The sequence below is a fragment of the Nicotiana sylvestris genome, chromosome 5 (genome assembly GCF_000393655.2).
Source record: "Nicotiana sylvestris chromosome 5, ASM39365v2, whole genome shotgun sequence".
NCBI classification, from domain to species: Eukaryota; Viridiplantae; Streptophyta; class Magnoliopsida; order Solanales; family Solanaceae; genus Nicotiana; species Nicotiana sylvestris.
Window position 1 is genome coordinate 72,314,219 of NC_091061.1, and position 16,103 is coordinate 72,330,321.

The 16,103-nt window shown below is 37.8% G+C and overlaps 1 protein-coding gene across 2 annotated transcripts in view; it reads right to left on the minus strand.

Moving 5' to 3' along the window:
- Positions 1 to 15,745, minus strand: part of LOC104215003 (uncharacterized) — a 42,776-nt gene extending 27,031 nt beyond the window's left edge. Inside the window, exons 1-6 of one of the 2 annotated variants that reach the window (XM_070174456.1) lie at positions 15,235 to 15,745; positions 9,732 to 9,852; positions 3,980 to 4,065; positions 3,323 to 3,740; positions 3,132 to 3,232; positions 2,369 to 2,435 (exon numbers count right to left, since the gene is read on the minus strand). In XM_070174456.1, coding sequence (XP_070030557.1) covers positions 2,369 to 2,435; positions 3,132 to 3,232; positions 3,323 to 3,740; positions 3,980 to 4,065; positions 9,732 to 9,852; positions 15,235 to 15,647 — 1,206 coding nt within the window. In that variant the 5' untranslated portion in view covers positions 15,648 to 15,745. Of the gene's footprint in view, positions 1 to 2,368; positions 2,436 to 3,131; positions 3,233 to 3,322; positions 3,741 to 3,979; positions 4,066 to 5,399; positions 5,699 to 9,731; positions 9,853 to 15,234 lie in introns of those variants that run through there. The other variant, XM_070174457.1, reaches the window with a different exon arrangement.
- Positions 15,746 to 16,103: the final 358 nt, after the last annotated feature.

Below are 16,103 nucleotides of genomic sequence, written 5' to 3' on the forward strand. Positions count from 1 at the left end.
ACTAGTCCTCGCATTGATTATATATGTAACAAGCTCGGTACATATGATTTATATGCTCCGGCTTGAGGGGAGTGTTAGAGATAGCTATGTAATTGTCCCACATTGGAATAGGAGTAGTATCCCCTTTGTATAGAGTAGCTATAAATAGCACCTCTTGTATCGCATCACATACAATATCAATATATCATATTTTCTCCCATGCCTTCTCACAATGTGTATTATTTGGTGGTTTATGTTGACAATATAGTTATTACTGGCAATGATCCGGGTGGTATTACTAGTTTGAAGCATCATCTCTTTCAGCAATTCCAGATTAAGGATCTGGGTATATTGAAGTATTTTTTAGGTATTGAAGTCGCTCAATACAGAGGGTTCGGAAACAGCCTCTCTATTTTTGTTGTTCAAGACGCTCAATCTAGCTCTGGTATTGTTATTTCACAGGGGAAGTATGTTTTAGACATTCTTGAAGAGACAGGAATGACGGATTATAGACCCATTGACACTCATATGGATCCGAATGCTAAACTTCAGCCAGGACAGGGAAAGCCTCTTAGTGATCTTGCAAGATATAGACGGTTGGTTAATAAGTTGAATTACATCGCAGTAAGTGACCTGACATTTCCTTTCGAGTAAGTGTTGTAAGTCAATTATGAACTCTCCTTGTGATAGTCATTGGGATGCAGTTATCCGAATTCTTCAGTATATAAAAAATGCCCCAGGCAAAGGATTACTATTCGAGGATCGAGGCCATGAGCAGAACGTGGATACACAACCGTTGATTGGACAAGATTACCTTCTGATAAACATTCTATGTCTGGATATTGTGTTTTAATAGGAGTAATTTGGTGTCTTGGAAGAGCAAGAAATAGAATGTGGTTGCTCGGTCTAGTGCAGAAGCAGAATATCGAGCAATGTCCATGGCAACATATGAGCTACTTTGGATCAAACAGTTGCTCAAGAAAGTGAAATTTGGTGAAATCAGTGAGATTGAACTGGTGTGTGATAATCAAGTTGCCTTTCATATTGTATCAAATTTGGAATTCCATGAGAAGACTAAACACATTGAGATTGATTGTCACTTCATCGGAGAAAAGATACTCTCAGGAGATATTGTTATAGAGTTTGTGAAGTTAAATAATCAGCTTGCAGATATCTTCACCAAGTCCCTCACTGATCCTCGTGTTGGTTATATTTGTAACAAGCTCGGTACATATGATCTATATGCACCGACTTGAGGGCGAGCAGGGGTGTAGGCACCTTGCTTGAAGCAGTGTCACAGGACACCGCTTCGTCAATTTTTTTTGTAATATGTATGTATAAATAATTCATAAAATTAAAATATTGGGTATAAATATAAGAAATGTCACCCTTGCCGTTAGATTAAGTTATTCATTTGTTCACTTCTTCAAATATTGACACCACTTACAAAAATTCTTGCGTACGCCACTAAGGGGGAGTGTTAGATATGTTATGTATTCTTAGTATCCCATATTGGAAAATAGGTAGTGTGTAATATGTAAAGTGTATGTATAAGTAAGGCTCAATGTAAGTAAACAGTTAATAGGTATATTAATAATATTTTCTCCCGTGCTATTTCTCTCACACCATTTTTCAACACATAAAGAAGCGCAACCTCTTGCTTTTCTATTCTCTCTGGTTCTCCACAACTACACAAATTATCTCAATATATCTCCCCATTTTATAGGCAAAGGAGTGGACCTAAACCTCCTACAGAAAGAAATCGTAGTTGGTAGGCAACAACACCAAGGAATAGTGGGAAAAAGATAAACTAACTAGGAGATTGAGTTCCCTAGTCCCTACTCCATGTCAAACTTGGAAACTGAGTCATCCAAAATAAATGCCTAGTGGTGTCTCATGTCACCTATGGTCCATAATCATTCAACTTTTTTTTCTAGTCGAAAACCTTAGGTCCTATATATTAAGAATTTTAATTATCATTACCAAAGCCAAGTAAAAGACCCATTCAGATCATTTTGCTAATTTCTGTTTATTTTGGTTTTTCTCCAGGTTCTCTTGTAAGATTCAAGAGTCCACTCTACCAAATAAAAGAACCAGATTATAGGAAACGATTAGTCCTGTGAGAAGGGAGAAAAGGGAAAAACAGAAACAATGTTACCAAACCCATCATGGAGAAGGCATTTGCTTTGCAGGCACAAGGAAAGAATTTATAGAGATACATCAGAGGTTTATTTAACACAATTTAAGAAAAACTTTCTAAGATTCTCTTTCATGGATGTTTAGATATAAGAAAATGTTATTACTTTCAGTATGAAATAACACAATTCCGTGCAGTTCAAATGTAATATACTGCTGCTTTATTCTGTTATTTAATTCAAACGCAACCCACCTGAAGAATGCGAACTTTGTTGTTGTCCCGTGATAAAATCTTACTGATTGCCAAATTTGGAACTATCCTGCAACAATTCGGGACAAATTAACATTATTATGACCAAGCCGGAAATTATAATATCTCAATACAAACAAAGCAGTTAATTCCACAATAAGACGTCCTTGATTGCAAGATATTATAAAGGCTAGGAATTTGCTTTACACTGAATAAGACTATGATTCAACGAGTTTCTATTTCTAAGCATTTCAAACTTTGGATGAATTTCTAATGTCGAGTGCTTGGTTTAGTCTGTAGTTTAATTTCATTTTTACCATGCAATAATTAATTGACGAGGATTTACGCATCTTTAGGAAGCTAAGGTTTGTTCTTCCAGGGTTAGTCAAATGGTTCTATAGTACCATTGAATTCTTTTACTTTCACAAGAACCAGGATACAGAGATTGTATCTCTCTAAGCCGGTAAATCTGAAACATGGAATTAAACATCAGAGAGACTTTACTTAAGACAAACTAGAGAATTCTACCTTATATTACTGTTTCCAGCTTAAGAAACTTTTATGTAGCTAGCCAAAAGACATTTAGTGATATCTATGAATCAAAGCAAGACCCAGTTTCCCTCATTTCTGCCACTTAAAGGCACATCTAAAATATACACTAATTGAAATGTAATCACCAGAGGAAACAGATATCAATGATGAGTTTACATGAACAATTTACTATAAAAAACTCAAACATGATCAGAAGAAAACCCATAAAACTTACTCGGGAAGACTTTCATAAGCAGTCAAAACATTCCATACTTCACGAACTGGAGCCTTTACTGTAATACTAGCAACAACACAGCGATGAACCCCTCCATTTTCCTTCATCCAAAATCAATTTATCAAAGGGACTACCAAAATAATATGGCTTCGCACAAAAAGGTAAGTCATAGTATAAAGTTTATCAATTACCAGTAGACCATCAAATCTTCGGAGATGGACTTCATCCACCACGCATGGCTTGTCAAGTCTGCAAGCTTTCCCAAATATTCCCCAATTATTACTCACATCACTTGTAGCTGGTGCCAACGGGCCAAAAGTGTCTTTGACAAACTTGTCCTTTAAGTTTTCACAGGAAGATTTATTCTCATGGGATATGGCACAATCAATATCTCTCATCACGGAAATAAGGGAAGAACCAGGTTCTGCTTTGGTATTAGCACAAGTGACAGAAACACTCTGATCGCCTTGATAACTGTTTTCAGCTCTGTAGGACAAGGCTTGAAGATTTACTGGGAGGTCTGACCTGATAATCCTCTCCAAGAAAATGGCAGGAAAGTTGAACCTTGGTATGACACTAACTTCATAACTTAGTATAGCTGTTGAAGACCTGAAAAGGAAACCAGGGCAATAAGAAACTAAAGAAGAACTATGTCTACATGTAGAAATATGTCTGCATCATAAGTGCACTAGGGGAAATTGTCCTTTGACTCGTTTGAGGCCAATTCTCTCCTAATCCTACCTTATTTTCTGAAAAAGGCATTTGCAGGTTTTGACATTAATATAGAAGACAACATAAAAGGGAAATTAGGAAAAGAGAAGTTCTGTCTGCTCCAATAAAGATCTTACCTTTTTCCAGTTCTCACAGACCATCTGCCTTCAAACTTCTTGAAGTCACCGTCAACCATAGAGAAATGGAGTTCGCGAACATTATCCTAAATTTGGAGAATTTATAAAAGATATTAACCAAATCAAGGAAAATAAAGAGCAATGTAAGAAAAAGGCTGTCATCTAGACATAACCAAAGGAATCTTCAAGGAAATGTGCATTTATCACCATCCTCTCAGTAGGATGCAATGCGCTAGTTCTTATTGTTTTACTGCATGAATAGATTTTATGGGTTTGAATTGGACTACTCATCACAAAAGATGATTTAAAACATAAGATCAGTCGGAGAATATTTTCTTTATGCCTGTTAAGAATTTATATGATTTGATTTTATTAGGAGTTTATTCAGAAATACACTTACCAAAAATGTATACAATTGTAATTGTAATTGTTATAATTCCCAATCAAGCTTTTCAGCCTAATACTATGTCTTATGCTTTTCTGCAACATCAAAAATCCTCAGTCAATTTTGCTTCCCAAATCCAAAATCTCACCATCTTCCATTGGAGTTGTTAGATACTAGTATATATAATAATATACTAGTCTCCCACATCAGAGAATAGGTATTAGTGTTATGTAATGTCTGTAAACATATTATCTCCCATGCCTTCTCACATGGTATCAACGCATCAGTGAGAAATTTCTAGTATGCAGTAACCAGCGAGTCCGGGACAGTCACCGGCCTTCTTTCTGGTGACTTTCAGGGTGCTTTTTATGTTACTTCTCCTCGACTGGGTTTTTTTGTGAAACCTAACACCACCACCAGGTGCAGGGAAGAACCAAACACCAGAAAACCACGCCAGCAGAATCCCATCCACGCGCCTTCACGCGCTTCCAGAACCTCTGACGCCGGCGACGCGTCAGATCCACGTGCCGGCGAGTGACACCTCTTCGGGCTAAATTTTGGAGTAGAACTTTGTTTCCAAAGGAGTTGGCCAGCCTTTCCGAGTCAACCTTGCTATTTTTCTTTAGTTTCCGAGAAGTGTATAATTTTTCAACAAGATACAATGATTTCCGGCAAGCTATAGTAACTTTTGCGACATCTCTAGTGATTGTCTTTGATTTTTCTTCTTTTTTTTTGTGATATTTGATTTAGACGTCTCTTTAATCCAATTATGTCTCTTGGATTTGATATTTTCGGTTCTAAAAATAAGGGTTCTGATAATTCAAGCTTCATGATCACTTCAGAGCCCTTCAGTGATATAGTATCCTGTGGCGATCTATTGATCCAAGTTGATGTCTTTATTTCGTCTATTTCAGACATGTCATTTAGTTTGGGAAAAGGCTCGGACTTTATACACTAATGACATTTCTCATTTTTTATGATGTAATATCTAGGATGACAAATTTAAAGAAACAGGAATCCGATATGTCTACTTACTTGGAACAGGAATCTCTGCATGATTCTCAACACTATGTAGAAAGGAGGCTTGGGTATGCTTCCCAAGCTGATACGACTCAAAATCTAATGTAGACAAACTAGACAAACTAGGCACCATCTCCTGAAGCTTGGATAAACTCGGATGTCCTAAACGTCTGTGAATTAGGTCTGGAGGATCTGTAACTAGACATGTTATGGAGGGATTGAGTGAGTTAAGGTAGTAAAGGCTTGAGTGAGTTAAGGTAGTAAAGGCCTTCTGATTCACGCCTTGTGCCAATTGTGTGCCCCATACTGTGGTCCTGCATAATAAAAGAATCATCAATAAAATATATACCACAATGGAGGGAACGAGTCAAACGACTAACAAATGCAAGACTAAAAGGACAGCCAGGGACATAAAGAACGAAATCTAGAGTGACCGAAGATGGGGAATTAGCTTGTCCAACTTCTTTTGTTTTAGTTTGAAACCCATTGGCTAAAGTAATAGTGGGAAGAGACTATGAATACACAATATTCGACAAAAGTGATTTATTACCAGAGATATAATCAGAAGCGCTTGAGTCCATGACCCATGGTCCAAGAGTACTAGATTGGGAAACACAAGCAAAAGAATTACCAGCAACAGAAGTATCAATCTGAGTAACCGAGGCTACTTGTGGAGATGTTTGCTTACTTGCTCGATACCGAAGGAACTCATTATATTCCCCTTCAGATAAAGAAAATCTCGGGTTACCTGTAGTCTCGGTCTGAGCAACATAAGCATTTTTGGATGGTCGATCATGTAAAGAATAGCAAACTTCACGAGTGTGTCCAAGTTTATTACAATAAGAACACTTAGGTCTTGATCTTCCAAAACGACCGGTACGTGAGACAAATCTCGTCGGAGAAAAGAAATTCCGATGGGCGCGTGAGAGCACGTGGAGACTCTGATGTTGGAGATTATTTTTGGGGTTTGGCTGCTGAAGGTTGGAGGACCTTTTGGCGGTGTTGGTTTTTGCACAACACCACCAGAAATTGTCATGACGAAAAACAGCCCTACAAAGGTCGCCGGATTGAAGCACGGCGATTATTTCGGCTGAGTTTTCTTTCCCGGATATTTTCTCACAACCTCGCTCTGATACCATGTGAATTACACAGGAAAAATTATATTATGTTGACTTATTAATAATGATACAATGACCCCTATATATAATATATGTTATACTCCTACTACTTATGGGACTAGGATTATTTACATATAACTATTTAACTAACAATAATTAAAGTACTTTTGGCGATCTATACAATCTAAGACAAGTATTGCGATTTCACAAAGAAAGTACGCCTTAAATATACTAGAGGTGACCGCCATGGCAGATTACAAACCTATTGATACTCCTATGGAAATGAGTGTCAAACTTGTTCTTGGATAGAGACAGCTTTTGACAGATATTTTATTTGCAGTAAGTGTCATCTGTCAATTCCTCCAAACACGGTGTAAAGGTCATCGGGATGCAAAAAATTCGTATCTTCAGATACATCAAAAGAGCTTGGGAACGAGGATTCTTATTCAAGACAAGGGTCATCTAAACATTGTTAGATATTTTCATACAGATTGGGCAGGTTCTCCGTCATATAGACGTTACACTTTTGGATATTGTCTTGTGATTGGAGGAAACCTAATCTCTTGGGGAAGAATAAAGCAAGATGTTGCCGCCAGATCTAGTGCATGAGCAGAATATCAAGCTATGCCTCTTGCCATTACTGAACTTATCTGGTCGAAATAACTCCTCCAAGAGTTATGGTTTGTAGAAGTCAAAGAAATGAAGCTAATTCGCAACAATCAAGTTGCTCTCCACATTACCACAAATCCTGTTTTTCATTAGAGGACAAAACATATAGAGGTGGATTGTCATTTAATTAGACACGAGATCGAGTCCAGATGCATAGTCACCGGCTTTGTTAGCTCGAAGGATCAGTTAAATGTTTTTACTAAATCCCTAAGATGACCTCGGATCCAATACATTTGTAACAAGCTTGGAGCTTATGATATATAAGCTCCTGCTTGAGGGGGAGTATTAAGATTCAATATGATTTGATTTGATTTGATTTGATTTGAGATTTGATTATGAGCTTATTCTGTGATTATACACTTGTCAAAATTGTATGCACTGTAACTACTATAAATTATCAATCAAGCTTGAGGGAATAATCAAGCTTTTCAACCTAATACACTCTAATTTCTCAATGCCAAGACTATGGAAGCTGGTAAATAAGTTCACAAGAGCTCAATTAAAAGTCTTCCATCTTTCAGAGATCCGTTCAATCACTCTGCATATTAACTAAATATAACTATGTACCACATCTAACATTATTATGTAATGAATCGGCATCTCTTTTATGCTGACTAAAGAAGATATTCCTACCTTAATTAAATAGCCTGACTCTGTAGCAGTGACAATTTGAACTCAAACCCATTTGACCCGCCCAACCTGCCCAAGGTTGGACCGGTCACTGACCCGCCTATTTGTTGAACTCAGCATCTTGACCCAACTCATCTCAACCCATCTAAAGTTGAGCTGATTTTTAGCCCAAATTGATCCATGACTAACCTTGTTAAAATATCTTTAAAATAATTGATCCATGACTAACCTTGTTACATATGACCATAATTAAAAGAAAAAGTCTTATTTGATAAAAAATAATTCATAGAAAACAATACATATTAATTAAAGCTTGATAAGAAAAGGGTGGGTTGGGTTATGACCCAAATTTTAGCCCATTTTGACCCAGGCAATCTCAGACCAAGTAACTTTTGGGCGCGTCACTGACCCACTTATTTATTGACTCAGCCCATTTTGACTCACCCAATATCAGTTCAACCCGCCCATTTGACACCCCTAGTAGTCAGGTTGACTGTTTGCTATGGCATTAGGCCCATGTTAGAAAAATAATTATCAAAGAAAGGCAGTTATATTTTCTTTACGGCAAGTTGAAACCTAAAATATTGGAAGGTACCCACAATGTTGCCGAAATCATTTTAGTGAAGTCTTCGGGTCCTAGTCGAGTCAATTCTACCTTGGGCACCTCACTCCCAGTAAAAATGGTTTTGACGCAAACAGCCACCGGAAAAGTTGCACGGCAATTGTTTCTTCCTGTAACCGTTGGTAGATTGCACGAGTATTTTCTCACTACCGCTCTGATACCATGTGAGAAAGCACGGGAAAAAATATTATTGATATTCTATTAAATGTTTTATAGTAGCTCTATTTATAACTATACACAAATCACAATACATATTCTACTCTTATTCCATGTGGGACTAGGGTTATTTACATGACTATCTACCAATTACCTAACAAGAATTACAACCATTTACATGCTACACATGAAATGCAGCTGCGAAATGGATCTGAAAATTGTTTAGATATACACAGATATTGCTAATAAGGAGACAAGCTCTGAAAAATAAAATTTAGAAATGAGGCTCCTACGAGAACTTTCTCATGAAACATCGAAGTAACTGACATTCTTTAGACGTCCCTCAGTGTTATAGATGACCGCAGGAAAAATGAATATTGTTCTATATGCGAAAAAATAAAAATAAAAAGAATTATCGCTACTTGTGAAAAATGTAATCATATTCGGCACAATGACTTTGCTAAGGAGAAGCACACTCAAAAAGTTATAAAGTCTATAAGTACCTTTTAACCCAGACACCTATACTTAAATACAGAAGAAACTTCATATAACTAATAACCACTTCTTAAGTAACATTTTCTAGTTGAGTCAACTGTTATATTGGGATAATTTATAAAAACCCTCATAGCTTTTGCATCTGACGCATTTGGCTCTGGAGATTTAAGGATCAGTATGTCATAGCTCAAGGACAATGAATGAAAACTAGAACAATACAGTAGTCATAACCTCACTTAATCGAAACAAAAAGATACGGGAATTTCGACTGTGAAATGGGTTTGGTCTTTGGCTCTATGGGGATTGACGTGAACCCAGTAACTGGTAAACAAAAGCAAAATAACCAAAAGGAATTGCTCATTTGCAACTCCATCAATTGGATAAGAAATAGGGAAGAGGATAGGCAATGGACAAATATTATTTATCAAGAAGACCGGATAGACACTAGTAAGATACTGTCTGTATTGGCTTATTTTCCATCAGATCAACTTTTTGTTTTTCAGACTTGTGGCACAACTCTTGTTTCTAGACAAGCATGGACTGTAGTTAGAGTATGCTAATAGTCTACTATTAATTTAAAATACCCAATCAAATTTTTATGTGAGCCTTCGTAGATTAGAATGTCACAGGTCCCAAAAACAGATTTCATATGCTTACCGAGTTAATGAATTCTTGAAGATCCAGTACAACGCGAGCTTCTATGTGCCAATAAAGCGCTTGTTGGAGACCTCTTTGCTCCAACCAAATCCGTCCGGGACGTGGACAAGTAATTCTCCTACTGTGATTAACAATTCATTCATGTGTCAGCAATCTAGTGCAAAGTATATGCATAAATCATCATAGCCATAGCCTCAAATATATGAAATACGAATTTCATGGGAATATGACAGACAGAAAACTTCAAGATAATATAAAAGTTGCAGTATCTGATGATAGATTCTTCCTGGCATTCAGCTGCTAAGTACAAGTTAAATTTTTTTTAGTTTTGGAAATACGAGATCGAAACATTTCCCAAATGTCATCAAATATGGATGTTAGCAAAGACCGCAGAGACACACAATTCAGATATCCATCTCTACTGTGAGTATTATGGTCATACATGTGTTTATGCTGAAATTGTACCTGCAAAAGGTGCAATACAGCATCTCACTGCAGTAAGTCATAGTGTGACGACCCGATAGGTCGTTTTGAACACTAGCCCTTATTTCCGTGTTTCGAAACCTCCATTAGCTTCGTCTGATCTTTCTTGGTTTGCATGCATGGTCCGTGTCGCTTTTTGAAAAGCTTTTATGTGAAAATTTTAAAGAAAACATGATTTTTGACTTTAAAAACAACTTGAGTTGACTACGGTCAACATTTTGTGAAAACGACCTCGGATCGGTGTTTTGACGATTCCGCTAGGTCCGTATCGTGATTTTGGACTCACGCGTATGCCCGGAATTGAAATCGGAATTCCCTAGGTTGATTTGACTTATTTTGCCGAAAACTAGTATTTTGAAAGTTTGGAAATTTTCTAAGTTTGACCGTAAGTTGACTTCATGGCTATCGGGTTTGGATTTTGATGTTGAGGCTTGTTATAGGTCCGTATTACTATTTAAAATAGTCTGCATAATTTGGTGCAATTCGGAACTGGTTTGACATGATTCGGACACTTAGATGTGATTCTAGTTGTTCTTGAGTTTCCTTTGAAATTTCATTCATTTTAATGTTCGATTTGTAGATTTAGATGTTATTTTGGTGATTTAATCGCGCGCGCGTTCATATGATGTTATTACACTTGTGTGCATGATTGATTTGGAGCCCAAGGGGCTGGGCTCGGGTGAGTTTCGGACGTGTTTCGGATGAATTTGGATAGTGCAAAGACTGTTGGTGCAGTGCCCAGTTGAGGTGTCTCATGCAGATCTCGCATTTGCAAGGTCTAACTCTCATTTGCAGCCTCGCTTTTGCGGACAAATGTGTGCATTTGCGAGGAAATTGTTCGCAATTGCGAACTGTCCCGGATCGCTTTTGCGATCACTTAGTCGCATTTGCGATGCCTGGCAACAGTAGAGCATCTTCGCAATTGCGAAGGTGTGATCTTCGCATTTGCTATCATTTTGTCGCAATTGCGACATCTGGACTTCTGAGGCACGGTTAGCATTTGCGACCCTTGTCTCGCAATTGCGACATCCGCAGTTGGGTAAAAGAGGGAAAAATCGGGTCTTAGCTCATTTTACACCATTTCTCAACCCTAAACATTCTGGAGGCGATTTTTCTAGAGGATTTTCTCCCCAAAATCATTGGTAAGCAACTCTAATCCATTTCTTTTCAATTACCCATTACTTTTAATGTGTTTTCAATATCAAATTTAGGATTTCATGGTATAGACCTCAAATTGAAGTCGGATTTCGAAACAAATCACATAACCAGGCTCGGGGGTGAATGGGTAATCGGGTTTTGGTCCGAACCTCGGGTTTTGACCAAGCGGGTCAGGGGTTGACTTTTGTTGACTTTTACAAAATTGATCAAAATTGAACCTCTTTCATTAATAGGCAGTTTCTAAAGCTTATTTTGAATCATTTGATCGATAATTTGCTAGATTTGGTTGGGTTGGAGGCTTGTTCAAAAGGCAAGGCCGTGGTTGGTTGATTGCTTTGATTCGTGGAGTGAGGCAAGTATTGCGTCTAACCTTGACTTGAAGGAATTAGGAATTCTTGAACTATGTGCTATGTGAATCATGTAGGGAAACGACGTATATGCGAGGCGACGAGCGTATATACGGCGTCATAGGATCTAGCATGCGGGGATTTGATATTTATTTCCATGTTATCATTTATTTCATGTTATTCTTGCTTCATGCCTTAATTGTTACATGTCTTTAAATTTTAATTGACTTCCGTCCCATATCTATCACTTGTCATTTAATTGTCCCTTGTCTAAATTTGTCCATTCTTTCCATGACTCCTGCTTAATTGCTATCTGCCTCTACTTGTCTCAATTGCACACTTTAATTGTCACATGCTTTACTTGTTCTATTGTTTTGTAATATTTGTTGCATTCTATAATGTGGTTTCACTTGCGTGAGTTGTTTAGTTGTTAGATACAGATGAATTGGTAAAGTTGAGTGGACAAGTGAGATAAACCAAGGTACCCTTTTTTTGAAGTTTTGACAAACTAGGATGTCCCAACTGTTTATGTAATAAATCTGGTAAATCAGTAACAGGACAAGTTGTTGAAGGAAGACAAGGTGTGAGTCCATGTGATTTTACAAGGATAAGGTAATAAAGTCCATCTGATTCACGTTGGGTACCAATGACCCGCCATATACTGCGTTCCTGTATAAAAACAAGGTCATCAAGAAATAAAACAGCACATTTAAGTGACTTGGCTAAGCAACTAACAGCTATGAGGTTAAAAGGACTACCGGGAACATAAAGAATTGAATCTAAAGATAGGGAAGAAAGTGGACTTGCTTGACCTATTCCAGTTGCCATGGTTTGAGACACGTTGGCCATTGTGACTGATGAAAGAGATTAAGAATATGAAATAGCAGTGAAAAGAGATTTATTATCATAGATGTGATCAGATGCACTTTAATCAATGACCCAAGACTCCGAGGTTGCAGATTGACAGATACAAGTCACGCTACTACCTATTTGAACAATGGAAGTTGTCTCTGAAGATGTCTGTTTACATGCTTTGTACTGAAAGAACTCAATATAATCCGGTAGAGAAACCATCCAAGTATTCATAGTATTGGATACCATTCTACAACCAATTTCTCAAGTTCTTGACAGGTTAAGTTGGAGAGTTATTCCTTCTTTTTTTTTTTGGAGAAACACTGTTCACTTGCCGGAAAATAAGAAAGTTGTTGGAATTTGGTGTAACCTGGATGGGTAAGCTCGGAAATACCTCGCGACCATACTGTCCTCAAGAAGTACTGCCGGAAAGTGGTCGGAAACACATGCACACGTCGGCGCGTGGGAGCGCGTGTAAGGTCTGTTGCCGGAGATTCTTGCTGGGGTTTGCTCACCGAAGGGTGCTTAACTTTGTGGTGGTGTTGGTTTTCGCACAACACCAACAGAAAAAGAGATTGACGCCGGACAGCCACCGGAATTCGCACAGTGACCCCTTTTTTCCTTCCCGGAGTTGCTGGTTTTTTGCACAGCGATGAATCTCTCAAGTGTGCTTTGATACCATGTAAGAACGCACGGGAGAAAAATCTATTATTGATGTTAATTGTAATTCAATAAACCCAATAAGTACACATAATATATAAGCTACTCTTATTACCTATGGGACAAGGACTAATTACATATATATTCACATAGTTGTTCTAACATTAAGACAACAAGATCTACCTTGGGGGGATTTCTGCTATTAGCAGCAACACAAGGACGACATCGTTCCCGCACTATTGATCAATTGTAACACGTACGTCTCTGTCCAATTTAAGGAACGTCCTGGACTGCCCCTTCCATTTCCTTCTCTTCCTTTTTTACCAATTTGTATGTGTTCCTTTCTACATTCCTCTATCATTACACTCTTGCTATTCAAACCAAAAAATGTCATCAGACATCATGCAAGTTATGCTTAGGGTATCTGGACCAGACAAGTCTCCAAAGAGAAAAAGAGGAAATACTATCGCCAGGGTAGTGATTACCCCATGTTTCGTAGAAAGGGATATGGCTACCTGATAACCCTAGGTAAATCTCACAGCGACAAAACACGAAAGAGATGTCGGGTATATAAGGGATCAAGCCTTTAGACCTTAGTGACGCAGTAAATGCAGAGCAGCACGATCGCGACGCTGAGTCCCTAAGCAGGTGTATGTGACACCCTAGGCAAATCAAAGAGGGGAGAGATGAAGCAAGTCTTAGTTGCAAAGCCGTATGGGCATAAGCCCTATTACAATAGCAGCAGTAACCCTTTCTGTAATAGCAGTAGCAACTCTCAATGCAGTAGTACCAATGTAATATGTTGTATTACTCTACCTTAATATCTACAACGGAAAAGGCCTAAAAATGCCACTCAAATATCAGAAATGGCTTGCTATGCCATCCGTTAAAAGGTCGTTATTTCCATGCCACTACCGTTACACTTTTGGCCTATTTATGCCACTGTCTACTAACGGTTCCATTTTTTTATTTTTAAATAATAAGAATTAATTTTTCAACCCCACCTTTGCCACGTGTCTTTATATTACTAGTTCTTCTTTACTTGACCCTACATTTCTTTTAACCTTGGTTGACATTTGAGGAGATGGAGGCTGCCGTATTGCGACCTGCAAAATTTCCGGCAACATGTTCCACCTCAACCTCAATATCATCTCTTCAGCAGCCGTTGGGTTCCTCGTTCCAAAATCTTTCAGAATGACTTCCTCCTTTAAGACGCCCATGATTGCCCGAGCTTCCGACCCCAAAACTGACCAACCAAATCGCAGCACTGATGAACCTGGCCTTCCTTTCCTACCACAGGTTACCCCAGTCCCTCCCTTTAACCCCTCTCAGAACACTTTAACTTTTCGTTAATCACGATTTTCACGATCATTTTGGCAATATTTTCAAAATCTTAACGAGTAATTTATTATATTTTATTTACATACTACTACTCACCTGTGAGGTCGTTTTTGAAATTTTATGACAAGCAGGAGGATTTGAACTTCTTATTAAAACTGGGAGTTGGTTTAGTCGCGGGAGGAGCCGTGATAAAGTATGGAAGTGTCATTTTCCTCTAGGGTTTAGTTTTGGGTTATGTGGTTAGATTTTATCGGGTTGGGCTTGGTTAATTATATATAATCAGGGTTAAAAGAAATTTAGGGTCAAGTAAAGAAGAACCAGTAATATAAAGACACGTGTCAAAGGTGGGGTCGAAAAATTAATTCTTATTATTTAAAAATCAGAAAATGGAACCGTTAGTAGACAGTGGCATAAATAGACCAAAAGTGTAACTGTAGTGGCATGGAAATAGCGACCTTTTAACGGATGGCATAGATAGGTCATTTATGATAGTTGAGTGGCATTTTTAGGCCTTTTCCGTATCTACAATGATATCCTTTGAAGCAAAACAAAGCAGAAAAAAAAGGATAAGGAGAATCTAAAACAAAATCAAATTTTGGAAAACAGAAGAATGCATTTTCAATAACAACATAATGGGGTGTGTATACATTAAATGGTGTTACCTGCTAACGAGATTAGGGACGAAATCGGCAAGCCTTTCGTAGTCAGTGAGAGCATTCCAAACAGAATTCACATCAGCGTTCACCGAAATCTCAGCTTTAATCCTCCGTTCTCGCCAAGACACCACTTCCACTTCACACCGAACCTGCTTTCTATCTGCGGCAACCACCACATCTCCTGCTCCTCCTCCTCCTAACAGCGGATCCTCTCTAATTCCTCCTTTTCTGCTATTGTAGGAATAGGAATTCCTACTGCTTTTATCACTACTGACAATCTGATGCTTATTGACATCCAATCTAATACTGTATTCGGAAGCTGAGAAGCTGGCTTGAGAACAAGAGCAAGATGGAACTTTCTTCTTGTTATTCGCATAGTTTGTAGGTCCGATTATGAAACTGAAACACAAAGTACGCATGCTCCGACCAAAATTTTGTCACTAAGAGAGAAATGGGTAATGGTGACTAGGGAATGTGAATAACTTGGGAGTGAGGGGGACACAAGCGGTTATCTATTTTTAATTAATTAATTTTAATAATGCCAGAACTATTTTTTATTGAGCTGCATAATCATGTTTACTGTATGCTTTGATATGATGGAAACTGATGTGGTTGCCTTACTTATATTTGCGCTTGACCGTTAATTCATGACCATATACTTACACTTGCTATGGATAGAGAGGGTAAGTAACGAGCGGTCACATAGGCTTATGATTTTATTTTATTTTTATTGATAATGATTGTAATTTGATTCAAAAAATTTTAAAAGAAAAGGAGATTTTTAAAGTTTCATTAGAGTAAACATGATTAGAGAATTCTTCTTCTACAATATCGTCAATAATTTTTTCAATTATAAGACTTTGTAAGTCTTTGTA